This window comes from Pseudophryne corroboree, chromosome 2 (genome assembly GCF_028390025.1).
Source record: "Pseudophryne corroboree isolate aPseCor3 chromosome 2, aPseCor3.hap2, whole genome shotgun sequence".
Classification (NCBI taxonomy): domain Eukaryota; kingdom Metazoa; phylum Chordata; class Amphibia; order Anura; family Myobatrachidae; genus Pseudophryne; species Pseudophryne corroboree.
Genome location: NC_086445.1, coordinates 199,235,036 through 199,262,421, shown reverse-complemented (window position 1 = coordinate 199,262,421; position 27,386 = coordinate 199,235,036). Strand labels below are relative to the sequence as shown.

Below are 27,386 nucleotides of genomic sequence, written 5' to 3'. Positions count from 1 at the left end.
TATATATATACACACAAAAGGAATAGTGAACCGGCACTCTCCAATCACTGGGAGTTATACCTCGGTGCCTTCTGCATTACAGAGTTATACAGTCTATGAAAGAACAGCACTCTCAAGAATTTTCAAGCAAGTTGAATGTATTAAGATCAATCACAGCATAATGTCAGCCTGTATCCACTGACGTTTCAGGGCGCAGCACGCCCTTTTTTCAGAGTTGTGAGCTGGACAAAGTGGTAGCAAAAAATAACAAACTGAAGCAAACATGAAGTAATACAAAGAAATGTTACCTTTATGTAGCCCAGCATCTATCCTGTCTGCAGGCCTGGAGTGGGAGGCGTGGTGTATGATGTGCACGTGGGCGCGACCCGCTCATCCTGATGGCGTCAGAGCTGGGCACTAACCATAGGGCGATACCACCCTGACTTCTGTGCAAAATGGATTGGTGTTCTCAATAAATGCAGCATGGATCCCATGCTACTAGTAATTGCAGAATCCAGTAGAGAACTTAATATTACACGTGAAAAGATTAACACCTATGAGTCCCTTCATAAATCAACCATCACTCAAGATACCAGGCAAGACTGGCTACAAAAACTACAACAAAACATTAATAATTTTCAAAAGGATTTAACAAAATTCAAAAACAAAAAATATCAAATCGTAATTAACAATTACGTGGAAAACAGAGTGTATAGGTGGCTATTAGGAGGTGACTCTAGAGCTAATCGAAATCAACAGCAAGGTTCTCGCTATGCATGGAGGAGGAGACGGGAACAGCAGATACGGGAGTACCAGACCTCAAACAGCGACAGTGTATTTGTTATCAGAGATTCCGAGGAAACACAAGAACAGTCTGATGTCCCTTTAGGATCCAGCCAAGGGGCGCAAAGAGACGACTCCGTAAAAGGGCGACCTCCCGTAGGGGGGGGGGGGTCAAAACTCGCGCAAAAAAAATCCCAAGGTTCCAAAGAAAACCTGATTTCTAATCTCTACACCAGAGAAATTAGTGAGGTAGAGACACAAGTTTTGAACAAAGGACTCTCGTTTACACCAACTAATGTACATAACAATCTAAGATGGCAGACTGAACTATATGGATTTTCAAGAGAATTACGATTACAGGAATTCTTTCAAACTTCAGTTACTATCCGAAATTAATCAAATATCACAAGATTTATATCTACACAAAGTACCTCCAGATCCAACCCAACATCCCGAATGATTCAGTAAAAATGTACAATCGACTTGCTTTAAAAATCCTTGGGAGTGCCGCTGTTCTTTCATCGACTGTATATGTATATATATATATATATATATATATATTAGAGGGAGAGAGATACTGTAGATGGACAGACGGATAGTACATTTCTAGATTATAATGGCACAATAAAAGCTAAGTTTGTGGTCTCAGACTAGAAGATCACACAAGTGCTACTTGTAGATGAACGAGATATGGAACAGAATATTGCTGTTGGGGATATTCTATTAGTTATATGTGTGGGCTATTCACCTTATGAGAGCAGCATACAGTAGAAGTCACCAGAAATAATATAATGTCAGTACATTGCCACAACCCTCATTTTTCTCCTAAAATACTGCTCTTTTTTGTCTTAGAATAAATCACGAGAGTAAGAAGACATCTTTATTTTGTTTAATTTCTGTGAAGGTTTTTATGACATAATCTAAGAAATGCAGTTTCATAAAAGTGCCTCTGGCAGGTGCAGAATGCGTCTCACTGACAGTTTAGGGTCAGACCCATTCTCCAGCACTTGTGCAGACATCGTGTCCTTTTTTGGACCACTCCATTACAAACCACTTTGCACATATAGGGCCTGAGTCAGAAGCAGTTGGAAATGTGGATGGATCTCGTGAACATCTGCGTACCATGCATACATTGTAGAGAGATGTCACCAACTGTGCATTAGCCAAGTTTGCAAGTGCCTCCACTGACAGATCACTCAGTGAAATGGGCAATACTGGGCAGTCGCTCATGCAGGAGCACGAAACTGGTCTGTCTCATGGCAGTATCGTGGGCATGTAAACCAACTTCCGCACTCATTCATAGTGTGTTGACACAGATGGGACACCATCAGACAGATCTTTTGATCCCAGCATAGGGTGTAGGCAAGTCCCAGTACTGATGCTGATGGCTGTAGGGATAAGAATGTGTAAATATACAGGAAGAAAAGACAACTCTTTTTGATGGGGCACTCTTAACAATTAATTTAAAACTTAACTTTTATTATCGGAAATAGAACTCACATTGACAATCATACCAACATAAAACATATATTAATTATTATTAAGATGTCACTGATTAGGCCTCACAAGATACTATCTTATTATCTAATTAAGGGAGCACCGCCGGCTTCTTCTATTTGTCAGAGTAATAATTTGTTTTGCCCACAAGAAGGGTAATATTTATCTAAAGTTACTTTTCTATATTCCGGTTTTTTGATATACTACACCTGCAATAGGGTAGCCCTGTGCGCCACTCTTCCCCCACAACCAATCTAGTGTCCGGGATAAGAATGTGGGCAGAATGGACTTCCACATACAGTGACATGGATAGTCGGCACACACAGGCGGATTCTCACATTAGCATATGGAAGTAAGTAGCCTGCCATGCCTGTAGGAAATCAGACCCATCATCCCTGGAACAGATTGCTTGCCAGCCAACTGCCCTTATTGCAAAACCCTCCATGTCACAGTGCCTTTTCCATCACCAGCCACTTTGCACAGTGCCAATCTACCATTTAAAACCCCCACATTGTTACCAATCACTTCCCTCCACCTGCAGACCCACTCGCCATAGCCAGACAGCTGTTTTACATTTGCCTTCTCCCCGCTGTTTGGTTACTTATCTGCAGTACCCTGTCAGTCCTGACAGCATTTTGTGTTGGACTGCAACCGGAGACTTCTACTTGATGTGCATGCAGTCTGGGCAGTTCAGATAGGAACGCAGCACTCTGCAGCTCTCCGTTGTATACACTTTGCAGGGGCATGCACACAGCAAGAAGATATTGAGTGCAACACATCACACTGCCAGAACTCTGCCCAAGGGGAACCAATTTGCCAGCCGTACAGTACTTGTGTACATCTCACACTCTACAGATATACATCGCAGGGTAAAGTTTAAGGTCCGCCAGTATGAGCTTCTTTGAGTTAACTTCAAGTATTATATAACAACTGTTTGTAAATAATAAACTTTATTAATTCATTACAGCAAAACACATTTTGTCACTTATGTAAACTGCTATACCCCACGGCCAAGTCATTAGAATACATCAAATTCCTCTGTAATGTAAGCTCTCATAGGCAGGGTCCTCTCCAACTCATGTCTCACGTTCGTCCACTGTCCATCTACATGTATGGCCCTTATCATGTCTTTTGATTCATTTTGTGGGAGTTTGTTTATTATTGTTTATGTTGTTTGTTTATTCACATGCATAGAATTTGTGCTGTACCTGTAATTGATTGCACATCATTCCGTCTCTATTCCTGATATTGCTATTGTGTTCAATTCTAATCATGTTTTTGTTATAGTTCTTATTGCAATGGTTCCCAAACTTTTTTGAATCACAGCACCATGGAGTATCAGAATTTTTTTCATGGCACCCCTAGGTCAAAGTTTCTTACTGAGAAATTTAGAAAGAAATAGTAAATTGTGTTTATATGTCATCCTTAGATTCAATTGTGTGATGAGGGACAAGATTTGCCTCTGTTTGTGCACATATTTTATGATTGGCAGCCACCAGCACTGGTTTTGCCTATTACATTGATCATAAATAATTTGAATTGGTCCTAGATCCAAGGCACCCCTGCAAGTGTCCCGAGGAACCCCAGGGTGCCACGGCACACAGTTTGAGAACCACTCGCTTATTGTATTCATGACTGTCATATCCGTTATGATTGTCCGGCGCTATGAAATCTATGAAGTCCTATAAATAAATGATATTCATAAATACAGTATGATGATGATGACGACGACGACGACATAACAAACATTCAAAAATGGCTTTGCTGCATTTGCCATTTGTATGGGTCCGCTGATGTTTTCCAGTTTTCTAGATCATTTTATTTTGGCTGTGAATTTCAGCTACAAGTACGATATCAGGACAGGGATTTACATATTATAATCCAGAAAGAGAAAGTCAGCTGGCATCTGGCTATAACCCAAAAAAGCTGAATTGCAACAGTGACTGTCATGGCATTGCAACCAAAACTGTATACACCCACAGGGAACATCGTTTATATAAAGGACACGCCACACTTTTATCGTGTACAAGATTTACAACTTTACTGGAGTTAAAAAAAAACAATAACATTTTACCTTCTGTACAAAAGAATAAACATTTCCTATTTTCAGTATAAAACAAAAGTATTGAGAATTGTTTTTTCACTTGTTTCCCTTCTAAAAATAACAATATACAACTAAAATAATTTATACAAAATATAATACATGACTCTCCGGGATGCGGCGTGAAAGTGGTAGAAACAATGATGCTGTTTGTAGAACAAAATGTAAGCAAACCAGAGGCAAAAATAATGCAATATTATAATGAAAATTTGTGGAGTAATAGAATACTAAATAAATAGCATGGTATTTGTATTTGTTACTCGTTGTTATTTAGAGCCATTCTATATCTCGTTGATTAAAATGCTTTATGTATTTTGCCTGGGTATTTACAGTGTCAAATACTGTATTTCAATTATTTTCTAAATTTGCATACTGTTGTCAATGTGTATCTTTACCTAGACAAGACATTTGTGAACCCAAGGTATGAGTTTTTGTTGCTATGGCCCTTATGTAAAAGTGCATTGATTTGTACTCGTCTCTCAAAGAAAATAATGAATTTGTCCATACTTTCAACACATACAGAATGGTAATACAATTCACTTAGCCTTTTATATGCCAAAGATTAATGACTATTGGCATGCATAATGACAATGACAATCCACAAGGTATTCTATTAGATTGTACACTGAAGCTTGGTTGATTTTTTGTTACATTTTCTCCCCTTGGTTTGGGGAAAAAGAAACTAAAATTGTGACAATTATGCCTTGTAAATAGTCACTTTGTAATTTAATTGTACCGTACTGTATGTGTTGTAAAATATGTCATCTGTGCCACAGAAAACATAAGGTAGTAAGTATAGTCGTCCTAAGGGCACTGAGTTTCTAAAAAGTAAAGTGCCAGGAGTGGTTTGTCACTTCCAATGACCCACATTAATAGCAAAAAAATAAATAATATAGTACAAGGAGCCAAACAGAAAAAAACATACAAAATATAAATTAATATAAATAATAATATAAATAAAAATAAACTTCATAGATAAAAAAATAAAGCACATAACAAACATAATAATTAAACAATAATCCTTAAGAGGCAACATGAACACAAAAATTAAGTATTGCTCTTACTTTTTTATACATCCTTTAACAAACATCATTATAATAAGTTTATGAAAATAAATAGAAATAAAAAAAGAATATATAGGCCCTCATTCCGAGTCGTTCGCTCGTTCTTTTTTTTCGCATCGCAGTGAAAATCAGCTTAGAGCGCATGCGCAATGTTCGCACTGCGACTGCGCTAAGTAATTCTGCTATGAAGAAAGGATTTTTACTCACGGCTTTTTGTTCGCACCGGCGAACGTAGTGTGATTGACAGGAAATGGGTGTTACTGGGCGGAAACACGGCGTTTTATGGGCGTGTGGCTGAAAACGCTACCGTTTCCGGAAAAACCGCAGGAGTGGCCGGAGAAACGGGGGAGTGGTTGGGCGAACGCTGGGAGTGTTTGTGACGTCAAACCAGGAACGACAAGCACTGAACTGATCGCACAGGCAGAGTAAGTCTGGAGCTACTCTAAAACTGCTAAGTTTTTTTTGTTCGCAATATTGCGTAAACTTCGTTCGCACTTTTAAGATGCTAAGATACACTCCCAGTAGGCGTAGACTAAGCGTGTGTAACTCTGCTAAATTCGCCTTGCGACCGATCAACTCGGAATGAGGGCCATAATAAATAAATGTGCTATATTAGTAGTTGTGGAAATGTTTTCATTACCTGGCAATGTTGTGTTCTGCATACACTTTTATGCTGAGTGGTTGCTGGCACAGTACATACAATTTTGTAAATTATCACATATGAGAATGTTGCTTACATACACAGTATGAGGATATTGCTTATTTTTAAGAATGAGTGGTAAATGGGTACTGTTCTATGGGGGTAATTCCAAGTTGATCGCAGCAGGAGATCTTTTAGCAGTTGGGCAAAACCATGTGCACTGCAGGAGGGGGGGGGGGGGCAGATATAACATTTGCAGAGAAAGTTAGATTTGGGTGGGTTATTTTGTTTCTGTGCAGGGTAAATACTGGCTGATTTATTTTTACACTGCAATTTAGATTGCAGATTGAACTCACCACACCCAAATCTATCTCTCTCTGCACATGTTATATCTGTCTCCCCTGCAGTGCACATGGTTTTGCCCAACTGCTAACAAAGTTCCTGCTGCGATCAATTCAGAATTACCCCCTATATGTAAGGTAGATTGATTGTATTATTGTGTATATGGAAAATGTTACTGCAGTAACATAACATCACAATCATAATGCTTTAAAACAATTTGTAGACTCAAATGTTCTGCCTTATGAACACACAACCAGAATGGGAGTAATTCTGACCAATTAGGGCGACTATTTCTGCCCCATTACTGACATGTTTCTAACCAGTGCATGATTGGTTCTGCCTCAAATCTTAGACAGTTCAGCACAATGTTTGTGTACTGTTCGCTTTGATTCCACCACATATCGAATACAAGGATGAAAAGTGGCATCAAAGCACATATTAGAAAGTCCCCATTCATACTTCCTAGTTCTTGCTAAAGCTCTACTACTTTGATCCTTGCTTAGCTGTTAATGTTGCAATGTTGCAATGTGCAGTATGAACTCATACGTGTAATGTATGCTACGTTTTTCCCCCTTCTTATGCTATGTATTCCCCCTTCATGTTGCTGCTTGGCGATGCACTGTACAGCAAAAAATTCCTAGTGTACGTGAGTACACCTGGCCAATAAAGCGGATTCTGATGTGCTTGCTGATATAAGGGGACATCAGGATTTATTGATTTAACTGTATTGAGCCAAACGTATGCCCTTATTTATCAATGAGTGATAAATTTCACTGTGAGTGATAAATTGCACCATCCAATCAGCTCCTAACTGTTATTTTTCAAACACAGCCTGTGACATGGCAGTGAGGAGCTGATTGGCTGGTGCAATTTATCACTCACAGTGAAATGTATCACTCATTGATAAATAAGGGCATTACTGTACTGCTGTAAAAAAAAAAAAAAACCTCTGCAATGCATTCACATTTTCTCTATTTCCATCTGTTTTGTAAATTTTAATTACACAAGTAACAAAATATTCTTGCTGAAGTGTAGGAATGTATAACAGATCATAAATGCATCTAGATAGTAAATAATGAGCACCCTACTCTTCCTGTAGAATAATAAAACTGCTTTCATTTCAACAGTGCTGCCAATTCTAAAATGGTCAATTATATTGATAAAGGTTTGAGACATTTGTCTGAATATTTCATGTTTTCACAATTGGCAAATAGTAATAAAAAAAACACAATATGATAAGACAAACAACAAAATATAGCACATAAGCAAAATATGCTAAAGTTTCAGAAATAGTTTGAGGTGATTATAGCCTTCATTTATGTTGATTATAAAATTAGAGTTCTGGCTTATTTTTACTTCCCTGGATTGCTAAAAAAAAATGTCCCAAGTTAAGTTTCTCTATGTTAAGTCCATTCTATTGTGGGCAATTACTCAGTGAAGATGGCATGATGTGGATATGATTCATAGGCCATGTCAATTGGAATATCATATCTTGGGACAGCAGTTTGAAAATGTGACCCATGCCCATGAGTACCACCGAGCCCAAGAGAAGGATAATGAGATCGGAAGGCATAGGACTTGTCCATATCTGGTGCACCATCTTGTTTCAAGGAAAAATTGCCTGTAATGCTCAGTGGGGGAGTAAGGGCACCATCATAAGGAGGTGTGGTACAGTTTAAGGTATGGCTTACCATAGAAGAATCCACAACAGTTTTGAAAGTAGGTGGTTTCAAGTGCAAATGATGTGCCTCAATATTACCGTATGGAGGACTTGGTAGCCCTGGTGACTGATAAGCATATGCATGAGCAGAAAGTGAAGAGTCACACATATGTGCCTTATCTTCATGTTTTTCTAAGAACATGGTCTGAGGTCCGAGCTGCAGACAGCCAGCTACGAGATTGCTGGTGGGCTGAGAGAGGCCTTTACAGAGCATTTCCAGGAAGCCTTTCCCTTCTGCAGTTTGCCCTCTTTCTAATACTTCAGATAATGCCCATATATAATTTCTGGCCAGCCTGAGGGTCTCAATCTTGGACAGCTTTTGTGTTTTAGAGTAACATGGCATGACCCTCCTGAGGTTGTCCAGGGCATCATTTAGCCCATGCATTCTGGAGCGCTCCCTGGCATTGGCTTTTACCCTTCGCACACGGAACCTCTCCATTCTAGCTTTGGTCATCTTCTTTTTCTTAGGTCCTCTCTTCTTTGGCTTTTCTCCATCATCCTCCTCTTCCTCGTCTTCTTCTCCATCATGTTCTTCATGACTGAGACCTGACAACATGTCGTATGCGGAATCCCTCTGACTTGACTCTTTCATCTCATCCTGAGAACTCAGCGCATCGTCCATCCATCCGTGAACGCTGACCATCTCAGACATCTCTTTTTTTTTTCTTTTTAGCAATGTTATCTGCAATAAAAGATCAGAACAATTTAATGTAAGTTCATTACAAACCAGTAAAATGCCTTACTGTTGTAATAATCATTTTTAAAAACGTATTTTATATTATCACAGAAAAAACAAGAATTATTACTAAGATTAAGTTCTATGCTTGTCAGAAGAGATTTGAACTGAATATGTCAATTGTTACTGTCTATAACTATTTAACCAACACTCTGAAAGGTTTGTATGTTTAATAAAAGCATATACATTCTTGTTTGCAATGTACGTAATGCAGGAATATTAGCAAACTTTAATTTTATCAGTCATTGTCAACGTTAGTTTTTAGGAGAAATTCTTGATAACTATATTATACTGTACCATTATAAGTAAACCTAGCAATGCAATCATTATACCACTGCTACCACTACTTGTATGTAGTTTAGTACAGTTTGCCTTCTTTAAAAAGACTTTGCTATATTTCTGAACTTCATTGAGTATCAAGAGGCAACTGATAAACATTGGAGGGATCTTTGTTTTTATTAAATAAAAATAAATCTGAGAACATTTATATAACCAGTAAAAATAGCGTCTACCAAATGCACTCGGCAGTTTATTGGCATTTGGAGCACATAAAGTACAAGCCATAGACTTCATAACATCCCAGCATATGCGTGAGGCTTTCAAGTGACGCATGAACTAACACATGTAATACATGCAGGCTATGTACTGTGCAATACAACTGTTTAAAATAAACAACATAATAGAAAAACCAATGCAAGGTAGGAAAACTGACATGGTGCACTTTTAACATACAACTGAAATGTTATGGTACTCAGGTATCATGGTACATATTCTCATATCTGATCCAACTGGGAAAGACTCATTTGTATTTGGGAATACATAAATACCATAACCATATTATATAATATATGGATATAGCATTGGGTAACGCATAACATTATATTTATCATTATGATATATTGTTTATTGTGAAAATGTACTGCAGATTGCTTTGTTGTGAAATTGGTATGATGTGATATATTTTAATTCACTAGTATTAAACTATTGTAATCGCCACTACCATATGTTTATGGCTACAATCTGCGGACTCTGTGCATTATATGCTGTAATTCAGTTTCCCCCTTTGTTCAGTATCTTGTACCTTTAATACTGTTTTAGAAATTATACCTTTCTAAGTCTGTTAATATGCTTAACCTTTGTGAGACATTTTGGAGCAGCTACATCATGTGTGAACAGGCTTTCCTACATTAGAAGATGTATCCTGTACATTATCTCTAATAAGGAGGCAGAAACTCTTCAGGCCACACTGTAAATGAGCTATCATAGACAGTCCTCTCATGCCAAGAACTTTTTAACAGTTTCTATGTATTTCCCTAGAGCGTTACGTTAGAGAGCACTGTGTTCAGTGCAGAAGACAGACTTCTGCAAATATGTGGGAATGCACAGTGACATCATGTCCTAATGAAGAGAGATCCAGGGTCTACTAAGACCTCAGGTCAGTCTTACTGCTAAAATGTTGCAGCATGACATAACATAGCTATAACACGAGCTTAGATGTGATTGGAAACCAAGTTATGTTTTTCAATATTGTGTCCTCTTACTACTAAATAATAAAAACAAAATAATTAAGTTGATTCTGCAATTCATAGGACAACGTGAAAGCAATTCATTCCCCCCCCCCCTCCCACACACACACACACTCCACCTTACCAGCACATATATACATGCACATACAAGCACCTTTAATTACAGATCTTACAAAGAACTATTGATCTTCATTTTGGTCATAATTATTCCAAATAATATTTTGTTGAATACCTAATAAAACAAAAGTTCTATCTGTCTTAAAAAGAACAAAGTAGTTAATAAAGGGTCTCTGTTTAAAATGACCCCTGGAAAAGTTGTGATGTTCATTTTAATCACAAACATAAAATTCCTCTGGTAACTAAGACGTTAATACATTTAAATTTGTATTGTATCTCTCTATTGTACCCTGACCCTATTATGTTAATATAGTAAACATTTTCATAAAATAATACATAATATAGTCTTTTATGAATTGAGTTGATTTTTAAAAAGTATTTGTGGCTAAGTTTGCTGTAAATTATACTGGAGGTGAGGTCTCACATATTACTTCCAATAACCCCTAACTGTCCCTTGATTACACTGAAAACCTCCTTTGAAAATAATCCTTCTTCTGGGTCTGATGTATTGATCTGTAAGGATAAACTTTTTCAGCTGCTCCAAAAAGTGTCATACTAATATAATAGCATCCACCCTGCATTCAGTGCTTTTTGGTGTCTGTGTACAGTGAATAGTATATTTATGATTTTTTTTGTATCTGAAAGATTGCCTACATGTACAATATGTGTTTATGTTTCTGTGAATGCAAGAAAAGGTACAGTATAGCTTTTTTTTTCTTATACCAAATCCAAGGGGGGGTATTCAATTGTTTGAAATGTCAGTTAGGTGTCTGTTTTTCATATCTAAAACACAGGAAAAAAACAGACACCCAACCGACTTTTCAAACAATTGAATATCCCCCAAGGTGTCATCTTGTGGTTGTAGTAAAGATATTTTGTATGTCGCTCTAATATTTCTCCAGATTAAATATTTTGTTGTCTTTTCCAACTTCAAAACTTATAATGTTATGTCTCTTTCCTCTGTTACATCAGGTCACTCTAGAGTATATACATTTAGCTTTTTCAATCTTAAATCATATACTGTATGTATTATATTACATTTTCATCCATTCATTTAATATCTTACTCTACAGTACTGTATATTCTCTTGCTTATTTGAAGTCACATATTTTTGTGTGATAGGGTTTTATTAATAAAAATCTAATATCATCTTGACAGTTGCAGTAAAAACAAAATAAAACATTTGAAACTTTCATTGAAATGTATTTTTTTTTTGCATTCATAATTTGTACTCTACTAATTTTATGGTGTTGCAATTAGACTAATTAGTGCACTCATATATTATAATGTGGTATATTGTGCCTCACCAAATTCACAATTTGCTAGCTTTTAAAATCCAGGTTTAACATGTGGAAGAAAAGGTGCTAAAATAACTCCACAATTTATATCAGAAGTGAACTTCATGTGTGTCAGACAGCTGAAGCAAGTAATATAGGACCTATACTTGGGGTCCAACAATAGACTTTACATGCACTAGAATGACATTAATTTATTTGCTTTTATCTGCCTTATTTTATTATTATTGTCACTGTTGCATTTTAAGCATGGTGGTTCTATGATCATAGTTTCAAAGAACATAAATATTATTATACAGTGTGATGACACAAGGACACTCACTTATTATTACCTTATTCTTGTATAGGAAAGTTGGAGACCCACAACTTGGTGTAGAAGTGCTGCACGATGCTATCACATGAAGTATTTCAGGCTTATGCAGCGCTGGACAGCTACTTGTCTGACTGGCTGCTGCTACTGTGTGTGGGACCACTGCAGCCTCACCTCCCCTTCTCATGTACTAAGGTTGCTGCTAAGTCCAGCCCCTACGAGAAGGCTGAGCCCAGGGATTTGGTGGTCTTGTCACTGCTGCAGCTCTTAACCCTTGCTTTGCCACCCCTTCCTTCATAACTTCTATGCTGGTGAATGGTAAAACACTAACTAAATAGAATTCCAGGGCTTTGAGTATTGATTATGCTTTAACTATTTATATAGTAAAAATGTTTTGTTCATTGTTTACACCATGAAGGTGATTTTGCATTGCATTGCATGGTGTCCAATATCTCTCTCAATTACATATATTAGGCCAGATTTAATGAAGTCCGAATTGGCTGGAGGTGCAGGTTCCCGCCGAACTCTGACATTTTTTTTAAAGCGGCAATCATTTACAAGGCATGTTCTTGCCTAGTACATGATTGTCACTTTAAAAAAAAATTGGAGTTCGGACGGGAACCCGCTCCTCCAGCCAACTCGGACTTCATTACATCCAGCCCACTGTTCTTGCATGCTCTTAAACAGACCTAATAATGTAATGTCCCTATCGTATTTTATATACTGCTTGGCAATTGCACTTCACAAATATTCTTTTTTCTTCATAGATGGATTACTAGTCCTATAGAGTAGGCTTCAACAATATTTTCAGAACTTTCTGCGGTATTGCACACGTATCTGTGGTATTGCACATGTATCTTCTTGGTTCTGCCTGGACTTGTACATTATTATACGCCAGCCACAACACAGAGCAGAATGAGTAGACACTGTCACTGCCATAGCTCTGAAAAGTGTTGAAGGCTGAATTTATGCAATGCAAATACTCTATCAGCAGAGCTTCCCACCTCTGCCAAATACAGTGTTCTGCTGCAAAGTGTGATATGTGAAAAACTCCAACGCTCACTTATTTAATGTAAATAAATATATACATTAGAGAAGATCAATCAGGACTTAGGAGCTGATGCAGAGATGGAAATAAAATCGGCATACATTACTCAAAAGCAGGGGCTCTCAACTCCAGTCCTCAAGTACCACCAACAGGTCATGTTTTGTGGATTTCTTTAATGATGACAAGTGAGTTACTCTATTTCGCTGGATCAGTAATTATCCCATCTGCTACCATAGACTGAAATCCTCAAAAACATGACCTGTTGGGAAAACTTCACGGTTGAGGGTTAAGAACCACTGCTCAGAAGTAAACTAAACAGAAAAATAACTTTGTATCTCAGGATGCATAGTGCTCTGTGATTGCAGTATATGCATTGGTTTACTTCTATTTATCATCATCAGCAGCAGCGAGTACTTGTACATGCCTTCCTAACAGTCGTATATATGCTTACAAACTGGTTTGCATGTGACACACTTTGCGAACACACTCTTACTGAACTTTGCTTACATGAGACCACATCATCATAGCTAGGCGTACCATACTATCCCTTTAAACCAGGACACTAATGAATTACACAGGTTCTGTGGCTGGCTGACTTCAAGCTTGCATGTCACCTGGTTTTAATCAGCCACAGAACCTGTGTAATTCATGAATGTCCCGGCTTAAAGGGATATTATGGTAAGCCTAATCATAAGTGTAGATATGTGCAGCATGTATTTGATTCTGCATCTCACATTTGGGTGAGCTCTTATCCTACCATGCGCAGAGTGAATTTACACAAAATATGCTACAGAAACTAGTGTATCAACTCTACATCAGCCCATTAGACCAGGGTTCCCAATCACGGTCCTCAAGGCACACTAACAGTCCAGGTTTTAAGGATATCCATACATGATCACAGGTGACTAAATCAGTACCTCAGTTATTTTGATTTTACCATCTGTGCTCAAGCATGGCTATCACTAAAACTTGCACTGTTAGTGTGCCTTGGGGACCGAGGGAGGGAAACCCTGCACTACGCTGTCAAATTAGAGAACTTTTAACTTAATAGTAAATGAACTTTTAACAATACATTTTTTTAAATAATAATTTCAATTGTAATATTCTTGCCTGCTTAACACTTTAAAAACTAGTTCACAATCTTTGGAGACACACACATCAAAGCAATATGCATTGCAGACAAAATGCGCTGGATGATAAAACGTCACAATCCTTACAGTCCAGTACTGTGTTTATCTCATGGAAAGCTGCTTTGTTTAACCCTGTGTTCTGTATTCTCTAAATCAGTGGTTTTCAGCTTCAGTCCTCAAGTATCCCCAATAGGTCATGTTTTGAGGATATTTTTGAGGATTTCTGCCATGGCAGCAGGTGGGATAATTACTGACCCAGCAAAATAGATTATCTCACCTGTGCATGATTAAAGAAATCCTCAATACATGACCTGTTGGTGGTAATACTAATAATAATAATAATTTTCTTTATGTAGCACTCTTTCTCCAACAGGACTCGAGGCGCTTGAGGACTTGAGTTGAGAACCAACTGTGTAAATGGTGTCCGGATGATAGGCCAACAGTGAAAAGGCCAACAAGCAATAGGTCGACACCATATGGTCAACATGCATATGGTCAACATGGTCAAAAGGTCAACATGACAATGGTTGATGCATGAAAAGGTCGACATGACTTTTTTGAATTGTGAAACATTTTTTTAGACTTTTTCATACTTTACCATCCACGCGGACTACAATTCAGAACGGTAATCTGTGCCAAGCGAAGCGAGGCACCTTGCCTGAAGTATGGCAAGTGTAGTGAGCCAAGCGAGGGGACACGGTGCACTAAGTGGGAGTCCACATGCTGGAAGGGAAATTTTGACAGCAAGGAAACATCATAAACACATGTTGACCTTTTCATCTGTCGACCATTTTCAAGTCAACCTGTCAACCCTGCCAACATTTTGATCATGTCGACCTTGTGCATGCTGACCATTTGGTGTAACATAGTATCTGAGGTTGAAAAAAGACAATTGTCCATCGAGTTCAACCTATTTGTGGTGTCCTATGCATGATGATTTGACTAAAATTTCTGACTGATGCTGCTGTCAGCCGTTGCATTTTATCCCTATTTATAGTAACTATAATGCATGACTATGCACCATACCCCTGGATATCCTTATCCATTAGGAATTTATCTAACCCATTCCTAAAGGTGTAGACCTAGATGTGGTCAACCTTCTGACTTTTAGCCCATTGACCCATAACGGTGTAAATGAAGCAGTGGAAAGAGGGGATGATCTTTAGTGTAGATGTCACTTCTGTGAATGCATTTATTACCATGATTGACGTTCACCTCTGAAATATACTTTGCTGGAGCAGTGTATGCAGGTGGTGCAATGTGTATCCCGCTATAACTATAGCAATGGAATCCGATCACAGGGAACGCAGCAGAAGTGGTGGATTTTTCAAGGCCTATTGCAGGAAAAAAAAGGTCATGCATCCTCCCGCAAAGCAGAGAACAGATGTTTAAATATGGACTCTCCAATCATTAAGGTGGGTACACACTGGCCGATATATCGTCCGTTCTATTGAACAGCCGATATATCGCGGGTCCATCGGCCAGTGTGTATGGGCGATATGTCTGTGAACTCCATCATTCACAGACATATCGCGTCGGCCCTGCAGCACAGGTGACGGACAATATATCTACCGATATATTGGTGTATCGCTGAGTGTGTACGGGCGACCAGCCGGCCACCCGTACACATACTGCGGCGGCCGGCGGTGATTGACAGCTGAACTGGGCGGGGGTGTGTACACAAGCAACAAGCAATTAGCACATCTATGATCAGATTCTCTGACTTGTGGGGGGACACCCAGTACAGGGCTAGTCCCCAGCATGTCTGGCCCTGCCCCCCTTCCCCCACACAGGTGCAAAGCTTCCGCATCCAATGAGTAGCTTCCTACCTGCACATCCTAGCTGCACTGGCAGGCGGCTACCCACCATGTTTTGAGATGCAGCGGCTGCATGTGACGTCACGCAGCCACCGCGGCCCGCCCCAGCAACGGTCCAGACACGCCTGCGGGGGCAGAGGCGATCGCACCAGTAAGATGCTGTTGCAGCGATCGCTTGTGAATTATGCCCACTGGCTGTGTGTTTGGGTCGCTGTCCTGGTGCAGAATAAATTTGGAGCCAATCAGATCCCTACCTGATGATGTTGTATACACACACACACACACACACACACACACACACACACACACACTTATATGTGTTTGTGTGTGTGCAATTGTGCATGCACATATTTTCAATCCTAGCTTTGAGTGCCAGGGCTCTGCAGTCCCTGCTTGTTAAACTATATATATGGTGGTGTTTTGTACGTGCTGCCTTCCACTTCTAAACTGAGAACAGTAATTAATCCAATAAAAAAAAATCATTTAAATAAAGTCACCAGGCTTACCCCCATGGCATAAGCAATTGGAAATAATATGTTTATCTCCATAAATCTGTCTGTAAAATAGCTCTCTTCTTTCAACTTTGAGCAGATGGGTGCAACAGGTTATTTTTCCAGCTTCGCATGGCAACAATGGTGCAGTGAAGGTGGTAAGGGGAAAGAAGGGGGGCTGTAAGAAAACAGCCTGCAGTGTTATGACAGAGCTTTTTTTTTTCACCCAACTGGTGGAAGAGAGCATATGGGACTGCTATTTCTCCCGCTTTCTGTCTGACAAGTCAGCCTGTCTTCCCTTTGTCTCACTTGCCTGTGTCTGCTCGTGCCTCTCATCTAAGTCCTATTGTCCTAAGGCAGTCACATCTGTTCCAGGACTGTGGCTGCACCAACATTTCTGAAGGGAGTGCCCAGTCTTTACAAGTCCTTTATTTGCCACTTCCCCTAAACTATAGACTCAGGCATGTGACACTATTTGCTTCTGAGCTCTCGTTGCAACCCTTTGCCAATTCTGTTTCCTCCTGGTGAAATTCAAAATAGTTCCTTCATGCAGTCATATTACTATATTTCTGGTGCTTCTTGTATGAACTATTGACATGGGATACATTTGTAACACTATACTAAGTTTTCCAGAAGTTCCAGGGTTGTAATTTGGTTGTGAGATTGTTGAATACCACATAATAGAATCTATAAGGTTTAAAGGTTAAATAGGGGTTCGGCAGAGATAACTGTATGTATTGTGTGTATAGACTGTTAGCTTGCAAGCAGAGTCTTCCTATCTCTGTCTGTCTGTTATTACCCAGTTTTGTTCTATGACTGTTGTTTCAATTGTAAATCATAACGAAATATACTGCGCTACATAACAAACTGTTCAAAAATAAATACATACATATATATTATATATATATATACACACACAAACACACACAGTATATACACACACACATATATATATATATATATATACATATATATACATACATACATACATACATACACTGCTACATATATATACATACATACATACATACATACACTGCTCAAAAAAATAAAGGGAACACTTAACACATCCTAGATCTGAATGAATTAAATATTCTTATTAAATACTTTGTTCTTTACATAGTTGAATGTGCTGACAACAAAATCACACAAAAATTATCAATGGAAATCAAATTTATTAACCCATGGAGGTCTGGATTTGGAGTCACACTCAAAATTAAAGTGGAAAAACACACTACAGGCTGATCCAACTTTGATGCAATGTCCTTAAAACAAGTCAAAATGAGGCTCAGTAGTGTGTGTGGCCTCCCTACAATGCCTGGGCATGCTCCTGATGAGGTGGCGGATGGTCTCCTGAGGGATCTCCTCCCAGACCTGGACTAAAGCATCCGCCAACTCCTGGACAGTCTGCGGTGCAATGTGGCGTTGGTGGATGGAGCGAGACATGATGTCCCAGATGTGTTCAATTGGATTCAGGTCTGGGGAACGGGCGGGCCAGTCCATAGCATCAATGCCTTCGTCTTGCAGGAACTGCTGACACACTCCAGCCACATGAGGTCTAGCATTGTCTTGCATTAGGTGGAACCCAGGGCCAACTGCACCAGCATATGGTCTCACAAGGGGTCTGAGGATCTCATCTCAGTACCTAATGGCAGTCAGGCTACCTCTGGCAAGCACATGGAGGGCTGTGCGGCCCCCCCAAAAAATGCCACCCCACACCATTACTGACCCACTGCCAAACCGGTCATGCTGGAGGATGTTGCAGGTAGCAGAACGTTCTCCTTGGCGTCTCCAGACTCTGTCACGTCTGTCACATGTGCTCAGTGAGAACCTGCTTTCATCTGTGAAGAGCACAGGGCGCCAGTGGCGAATTTGCCAATCTTGGTGTTCTCTGGCAAATGCCAAACGTCCTGCACGGTGTTGGGCTGTAAGCACAACCCCCACCTGTGGACGTCGGGCCCTCATACCACCCTCATGGAGTCTGTTTCTGATCATTTGAGTAGACACATGCACATTTGTGGCTTGCTGGAGGTCATTTTGCAGGGCTCTGGCAGTGCTCATACTGTTCCTCCTTGCACAAAGGCGGAGGTAGTGGTCCTGCTGCTGGGTTGTTGCCCTCCTACGGCCTCCACCACATCTCCTGATGTACTGGCCTGTCTCCTGGTAGCGCCTCCATGCTCTGGACACTACGCTGACGGACACAGCAAACCTTCTTGCCACAGCTCGCATTGATGTGCCATCCTGGATGAGCTGCACTACCTGAGCCACTTGTGTGGGCTGTAGACCCCATCTCATGCTACCACTAGAGTGAAAGCACCGCCAGCTTTCAAAAGTGACCAAAACATCAGACAGAAAGCATAGGAGCTGAGAAGTGGTCTGTGGTCACCACCTGCAGAACAACTCCTTTATTGGGGGTGTCTTGCTAATTGCCTATAATTTCCACCTGTTGTCTATTTCATTTGTACAACAGCATGTGAAATTGATTGTCAATCAGTGTTGCTTCCTAAGTGGACAGTTTGATTTCACAGAAGTGTGATTGACTTGGAGTTACATTGTGTTGTTTAAGTGTTCCCTTTATTTTTTTGAGCAGTGTATATATATATATATATATATATATATATATCCAGACCGGCACTTAACTGAAAGACTGAGGATACTTACCTAGGTGCGCTCCCAGGTGTCCATGGACAGAATAATATTAGCAGGTGATGGGCAACACTCTGCCACTTCCATTCACAGCCAGAATCTCTCAGGATCCATTCTGTGAGTTTTACTGAGGAGGTTTTCATTGCGTTGTGATTGTCAAATCAGCTTTATACTTTTTGAAGTATTCTATATACGGGCTAATACCTGAATCAGAAATAGTCCTGATTGTAAGATCTGGATATCTTATTCAGGCAGTGCGTCAAAATCTGACTGCCAGTATTTTTAAAGGGAACCTCAATCAATAGTCCCTATAAGGAGCTCCACAAAGGAGTCTCGAATAATTATCTTTACGGCAGAACTTTATATCTAGGACCATTACGATTCCTAAAAGGAACCACCAAGAAAGCTCCTATCAGGAGCGAACTTAAGAGAATCCTTTTTTATCACTATACCCAAGGTTGTGATTCTCCACACACAAATCTATTAATGGCAAATAAGCCTGTTTTATATATTTGTTACCCCTTATGAAGTCAATAAGACGAAATGAGTTTGGTTTGTCAGTCAGGAGTTTTAAGCATAGTTTGTGAAGATACTCCCTCTTAAGCTCGCACCTTGAAAAAGGTGAGGGAGTATCTAGAGTTAAAGACCACACAACGAACATACTGGTTATCCTTTATTGTCATCATTTTAAACACATCTTTGTGAACACTATATGAGGAATTTTATGTGAAAACTGTATTTGTTTTAACATGTGTTATTAAAATGTTTTTTACTAATTGGCCTTGGGTGACCATCTTGGTGAGGGGTGTCCGTTACAGGTTCCCTGATACAAATCTTCTCCAGTATTCAATTCTGACTTTTGGAAACAACACTGGAAGAATCATTGTAGATACAGTCTTATTTAGCGCACTTGGGAAACTGTTTTTTATTATATATCTATATATATCTATATATATATATATATATATATATATCTATCCAGACCGGCACTTAACTTAAAGACTGAGGATACTTACCTAGGTGCCCTCCCAGGTGTCCATGGACAGAATAATATTAGCAGGTGATGGGCAACACTTACAGGACAATCACATCATGGGAAAAAGAGAGACCAGCTTGTCTTAGTGTAATTCTACGTTCCAGTTTCCATTTATTGTGACTTTATATATATATAGAGTACTGTGCAAAAGTTGGTGTGGCAAGTGTGGAAAAAATGCTGCAAAGTAAGAATGCTTTCAAAAATAGAAGTGTTAATAGTTCATTTTTATCAATTAATAAAATGCTAAGTGAATGAACAGCAGAAATCTAAATCATATCAATATTTGGTGTGACCACCCTTTGCCTTCAAAACAGCATCAATTCTTCTAGGTACACCTGCACACAGTTTTTGAAGGAACTCGGCAGAGATGTTGTTCCAAACGGGATGTGGTTACGTCACTATACCGACACAGGAATCCCTCCTGATGGAATGCCCGACAGTCAGCATGTCGACTGACAGGGGCTATTACCACTCGTGGGTGTCAACAACATCCATAGAGCGGGAATAGAACCTGTGGTGAGCCAGCTGCGTGGCAAGCTTATCCCAACCGCCAGTCACCCATACCCAACCCATTCCAAACATCTTGGAGAACTAACCACAGATCTTCTCTGGATGTAGGCTTGCTTAAATCCTTATGTTTTTTCATGTAATCCCATACAGACTTGATGATGCTGAGATCGGGGTTCTGTGGGAGCCATATAATCACTTTGAGGACTCCTTGTTCTTCTTTACGCTGAAGCTAGTTCTTAATGACATCAGCTGCATGTTTGTCATCATTGTCCTGATGCAGAATAAATTTAGAGCTAATCAGACACCTACCTGATGGTATTGCATGATGGATAAGTACAGATGGGTCCTCCGTTATCTTGGCTGACTGAGGCATTAGTCGCGATCGGGCATACGTTACCTTTGAGTGTAATACCTAAGATCATCCATCAGATGTCACTTTTTAAAATCACCAATGTGCATGCATGTGGACTCCATTAAAATACAATACTGAACTACAGCGTAATAACTACTTTACTGGTGCGTCTCATTACGCTACATTATGCTACAGTATGTCATACAGTATATAACAGTATATACAGTACAGATGCAAATAGTACAGCATATACAGATGCAAACAAATGTGTTACAGGTACAGTATGGTCTATTGATGTTAGGGATATGTGAGCATCCAAATCTCGTAGTATTAAGTATAATGAGGAGCAATAAAAGCTCCTCCCTAAGTTCCTGGATGCCAAATCACTGTGGGAATAGTTTATACAGGCGCAAATGAACGTGTTAAAACACTTGTGTATGCAGGCACAACTAATGTGTGAAAGGAATAATGTAGCTCATTGATTTTAAAGTATGTACAGTGCACCAAATTAGCATCCGAGTCCCCTAACGGCATAAACGAACACCAATGGGAAGGAATCGCTTCTTGCATTACTGTAACACATGAACTTCTATATCTTCCATGCAGCGACGTGGGCTAGTGTTGAGGGCTCCTGCCTCCCATGCTGAGGGTCCCGGGTTCGATACCCAAAGTGGCAATCTATATATTTTTTTCCCCTGACATTCATTTTATTAATTTTTTTTGTGTAATCCATTGGAAAACATTCAATGGAAGGGTGCAGACAGGTTCCATAAATCAGGGTAAATCTGCAGGAGCGACTCATTCCGCTATCTAAAATACAGAGCGGTAATGAGCACCTGTAGACATACCAGTAAATATAAATTAGTGTATTCTGATGCAACTAACTGTTTGAGAAACACAGTACTTTAGATCGTCGGCATTAGAGAATCTCTGTTGTACTTTATACAACTCGGTAATTTACTAAGAATTTGTATTCTCAATCACTGCCGACAATAGCCAAACACTGCCGGGAAAGCATAGAATTCGTAAAAAAAGGAGCTTTCAAATAGACTTGCTTTTTGCTGGCGTGTTCAGATAGTCATGCACGGATCAGTAAGATCTGTGCATGCTTCTCTGTGGTAAAGGGTCAGAAATAGTTAAAAATGAAAAAAAAAATTTGCGTGGGGTCCCCCCTCCTAAGCATAACCAGCCTTGGGCTCCATGAGCTGGTCCTGGTAGTTTAAATACCGGGGGGAAATTGTCTGGGGTCCCCCTGTATTTACACAACTAGCACCGGGCTCTTGGGCCGGCCCTGGTTTAAAAATATGGGGGACAAATGACGTAGGAATCCCACATATTTTTAAACCAGCTCCGGGCTCCACTAGCCGAGAAGATAATGCCACAGCCGGGGAACACATTTATGTAGGTCCCTGCGGCCGTGACATTACCCCCCAACTAGTCACCCCTGGCCGGGGCACCCTGGGGGAGTGGGGACCCCTTAAATCAAAGGGTCCCCCCCTCCAGGCACCCAAGGGCCAGGGATGGAGCCTGAGGTTTCCCCCCATCCCTGGGTGGTGGAATGGGGGCTGATAGCCTTTTTGTGTGTAAAAAAAAAAGAATATTGTCTTTCGTCTTATAACTACAAGTTCCAGCAAGCCTCCCCCGCTTGCCGGTACTTGGAGAACCACAAGTGCCAGCATTCAGGGAAATAATGGGCCCGCTAGTACCTGTAGTTCGACAATAACAAAAATACCCAAATAAAAACAAGACACACACACACCGTGACCGTACAATTTTAATAAAACACACTTACACACTCATACATACTTACCTACATCCCACGCCGCCCAATTACGTCCCCTTCTCCATGTAGAATCCAATCGTGTACCTGTAAATCCAAAATTCCAATATACTCACCTATCATCCAGTGATGATCGGTCCTCTTCTTTCCTGAAGTAATCCACGGCCTTGTCTAAAATAAAAAAACGAAAGTAAAATAAAAAAAGATAAACACTGAAGGCATCACAGAGCAATCTTGGGAGAAGGGGGTAGATATATTAACCTGGAGAAGGCATAAGGAAGTGATAAACCAGTGATAAAGCAGTGTTAAGTGCAAGGTGATAATGCACCAGCCAATCAGCTCCTTACTGTTAATTTACATATGGGAGCTGATTGGCTGGTGTGTTTGTCAACTTGCACATATCACTGGTTTATCACTTCCTTAAGCCTTCTCCAGGTTAATACATCTGCCCCAAGATTTGGTGTAAGGGCCAGCAGAGAGCTTGGTCATAAGTTTTCTACTCCTACTCCTGACACCATCATCTGATTGGTGCCTAGAATACTGTATATGCGACTTAGCATTGTATAATATAAACTTGCTCATAGAGAATCAGTTGCTCTCTGATCACACAGAAGCAGACTTGAGCAGATGTATGGAAGTACTCAAACAGGATATAATATGCAAAAATGAGCGGCAGAGCAGCACGGGTTATGAGAATGAGGAGATGCAGAATGAAGATGTTGATGATGATAATGAATATGCTAAAAAGGGGTTAATGAATGATATAGGATGAGGGATTAATAATGGAAGATCATGGGTTCATGACAAATGATTTGAGTTAATATTGGAGAGTTAATTGAGGATGTGTCAATTAATTGTGAATTTTTTCATGATTATTGGGGTACCTGTGAGATTCACCTGTGTAAACTGTCTATAAATTATCTTTTTTTTATGTTTAACCCTTACTTATTGGGAACAGACAGAGGTCTTTCTAGAGCCCATTGATAAGTGCCAGCAATGATACAAGCATGATACAAGCACCAACATTCTATCATAAACAGCTGATGTATGTATGGGTATTTTATTATTTTGCTACCAAAATCACCATCATTGTCAATCATTATTATAATAGTATTTTCATATTAGAATGATACACAGGCCTATGCATGCACTTCAGTTACTAAATTATAAGATTATTGTTAATTTAACACCTTCAGCATTGGCGTTTCTACAATGGGTGCAATATGTGCAGTGCACACGGCCCCCTGCATCCAGGGGGGGGGGGGGGGGGGGGGGGCACACCACATACACTGCACACATATTTTAATACTCACCTTTTCTGGAATCCAGTATTGGGCGCTGATCTCATGTCAAAAATCACAGCCAAAATTCTGAAATGCATGCTCAGTAGCCAAATTGGTCTGGAACATGGCGAGCGCTATGTATCCGGAGACCTGTGCATGCGTAGTAGACTCCGGCACATTGCCGGAGACTACTGCGCTGTGCAGAGGAGGGGGCTCACACGGAGGTGCACATGGGTCCCCTCCTCTGTTAAAGTGGCCCTGACCTACAGTATGCAGTTGCTTTTAGCAGGCTGTCGGCAGGCCTGGAAAGGTTGATGGCCTTACAGGCACTGGCGTATTTATAATGGGCCTCCTCCTCTCTAGAAGGACACACAGGACTTCTCACCCTAAATAGTATAGATTTTATTGCTTTGAATATTTGTTCTAAATAGTATACAACCTTTTAGCACACAGTAATAATGTACGTATAACCCTCTTAATGCAAATATTGGCCAGGACTGATTTATGGGAACCAATTCATTAGCATAACAATGTCCATACCAGATTGAAAGCACTGGTAAGTGCTGGGAGTTATTACTGGAGACAAATGTAAATACATTTGAAAAATGGAATTATAACTATTCCATGGTAATTTCTAGTGCAGTGTGAATTGCAGACTTCCAGAGCTACAAAACCATATTGTCCCACTTGAACACTATGTGATGAATGTCCTTACACTCTTCTGAGTAATACAGTAAAACATTGCTTACTTTTGCTCACACATATATGAGGTATAAACAAATGCAAGCAAGATTTCTTACCTGCAATTTCCCATGGCGAATCATTGCTCCAGGTTCCTACCCAGACCTCACACTTGTCCCCTTAGAGTTAAGATTAATGTCCCAATTCAACATAAATTGTAGATGTGCGAAAAAAAAATGCTAATCTGCAGCTGTCCACTGTGACATGCAGGGGGGGGGGGACGCCCAGCACAGGACAAGTCCGCCCCGCATGCCGGGTCCTAACCCCCCCCCCCCCCACTGCGCGCGCAAACAAGCGAAAGCATTGCACGATGGTGATGCTTTTTATATGTTAAGGGTTGCCCTATGCCTACACGAAGGCAGACAGCTACCCGCCATCTTTTGGATTGCAGCGGCTGTGTGTAATGTCACGCAGCCCAACCCGCAAATGGTCTGGACACGCCTGCGTTGTCCATTCCGCTCCCCACCCCAACACTGCTGTGATGCCTCCCCCCTGCCCCGCAAACGCCTCTGTCTGTTCATCAGGCAGAGGCGTTCGCACATGTGAGATGATATCGCATCTCACTGTGTGCACAAGCATAGTGTGGCTTCTGTGCATGTGCACACTGCACTGGGCATCAGCATCAGTGCAAATTTAGTGCAAATTTAATATGTGTGGAAACATTTAAAGGTGGGAGCATTGAACTCAACTCTTAATTGCAGTTTTGAGCTTAATCTGTATATTACTGTACATTCAAATACAAAATATTTCTACTACATGCAGAAAAAATGAGTTTGCACTTCTGGCATCTTAATATGGTTTTTGTAGGTGCAAATTTTCACCACTTATATGAATTTGCTCCGAATTGTAAATAAATGTAATGTTAACTACAATCGGGAGTTTGCACAAAGCAGAAACAAATACTGTTATGTGATTCTCATTGCTTGATAGGGTGAATGTTGGTGTAGCTCACAAAATTCAGTTGGTTACTTCCCTCTCTGTTAGGCAACATGCTTGTCAGCTCCAGGAGGAAATCAACAGTGATTCACACAGTGTTGGACTGGGGCATGAAGGGCCCACAGGGGAATGTAGTGGTAGGGGCCCATGTTTATGGGTGTGGTCAGTCTCCAAGGGGGTGTGGCCAGCCATTACATTGGATTGCCTAACCATTAGTGAGTGCATGGGCTGGGCCCCTTGACAAATATATAAATACTTGTAGTGCTTGCATGATAATGTACCCAGTAGCGGATCTTGCCATGGGCAAGCAGGACTTTTGCTTGGTGCGCCGCCTTCCAGAGGGTGCCGGTGCCATCCGGAGGGCGCCGCACCATGGCAAGATCCGCTACTGCTGTGCCTCCCGCTGCCCGCTGTGTCCCCCGCTGTGAAGGGAACTAGACGCTACGCGTGTAGTTTCCCTTCGTGAGGAGGTCCTTTGCTGGGCGGTGCGCATTGACGTCATCGCGCACCGCACAGCATTGTGGGACTGACAGACGCTAGGGGTCATAATTGACCTCTAGTGTCTGTCTATGCCAGCGGAGGTCTGCAGCGGTCGGGAGCGGGAATAGTAAGTATACATTTTTTTTCTTTTTTGGCGGCGCTACTCTACTGTACAGGAGGCGTAACTGACCACGCCCCCTGTATGAAGCCATGCCCCTATTTCCCGCCCGGGGCGCCAAAAGGGCAAGAACCGGCCCTGAATGTACCAGATAAATATTGGCAATGCACTGTAAAGAATACATTATAGTCCTGTGCAAGACTATAATGGTAACCTATGTATAATGTATAATTCATGTGCACAGTCTGGAACCTAATCAATAGAGGAGGAGGAGGGCCCCAGGCAGTGGGGCCCACCGGTGGTTTCCCCTGTACCCCTGTGGGCCAGTCCGACCCTGGATTCACATCACCTAGGTCCTAAAGGGAAAAAACAGGAGAAAACAGTAGATAAAACTAAATGAATGATTGGACCACTATCATTTTATACATGATGAAATAATACAATAGAAGTAATAGTGGGTTCACTACGGCTGGCCGGCGGTCGGGCTCCCGGCGACCAGCATCCCGGCGCCGGGAGCCCGACCGCCGGCTTACCGACAGCTTGGCGAGCGCAAATGAGCCCCTTGCGGGCTCGCTGCGCTCGCCACGCTACGGGCACGGTGGCGCGCTACGCGCGCCACACTATTTTATTCTCCCTCTATGGGGGTCGTGGACCCCCACGAGGGAATATAAGTGTCGGTATGCCGGCTGTCGGGCTCCCGGCGCCGGTATACTGAGCGCCGGGAGCCCGACCGCCGGCAAACAGAAGACCACCCGTAATAGTATGACTGGCAAAAGTTACAAAACAACAATAGACATATATACAAATTATATAAATGTTTTAAATAATGATAGAAAAACACTTTTAAATGTATGAATATTGAAGATTAGTAAATAATACCACAAATTAATACACAGGGAAAAAAAGTT

The 27,386-nt window shown here is 40.7% G+C and overlaps 1 protein-coding gene and 1 long non-coding RNA gene across 2 annotated transcripts in view; one reads left to right on the top strand and one right to left on the bottom strand.

Annotated features, from left to right (window-relative positions):
* Positions 1-8,680, top strand: part of LOC135008690 (uncharacterized) — a 358,352-nt gene extending 349,672 nt beyond the window's left edge. The window contains exon 3 of the long non-coding RNA XR_010208347.1: positions 8,595-8,680. This is a non-coding gene — a long non-coding RNA (uncharacterized LOC135008690). The remainder of the gene's footprint in view (positions 1-8,594) is intronic.
* Positions 3,193-12,260, bottom strand: NEUROD4 (neuronal differentiation 4). The gene is made up of 2 exons (XM_063952219.1): positions 12,133-12,260; positions 3,193-8,808 (listed from the first exon to the last, which is right to left on the bottom strand). Exon 2 carries the CDS (start codon positions 8,776-8,778, stop codon positions 7,834-7,836), a length of 945 nt encoding a protein of 314 aa, XP_063808289.1. The 5' UTR covers positions 8,779-8,808; positions 12,133-12,260; the 3' UTR covers positions 3,193-7,833.
* Between the last annotated feature and the right edge of the window lie 15,126 nt (positions 12,261-27,386).

What these genes read in the sequence shown, in the direction of transcription:
- NEUROD4 (XM_063952219.1), bottom strand. Translation starts at nt 8,778, where the DNA reads ATGTCTGAGATGGTCAGCGTTCACGGATGGATGGACGATGCGCTGAGT.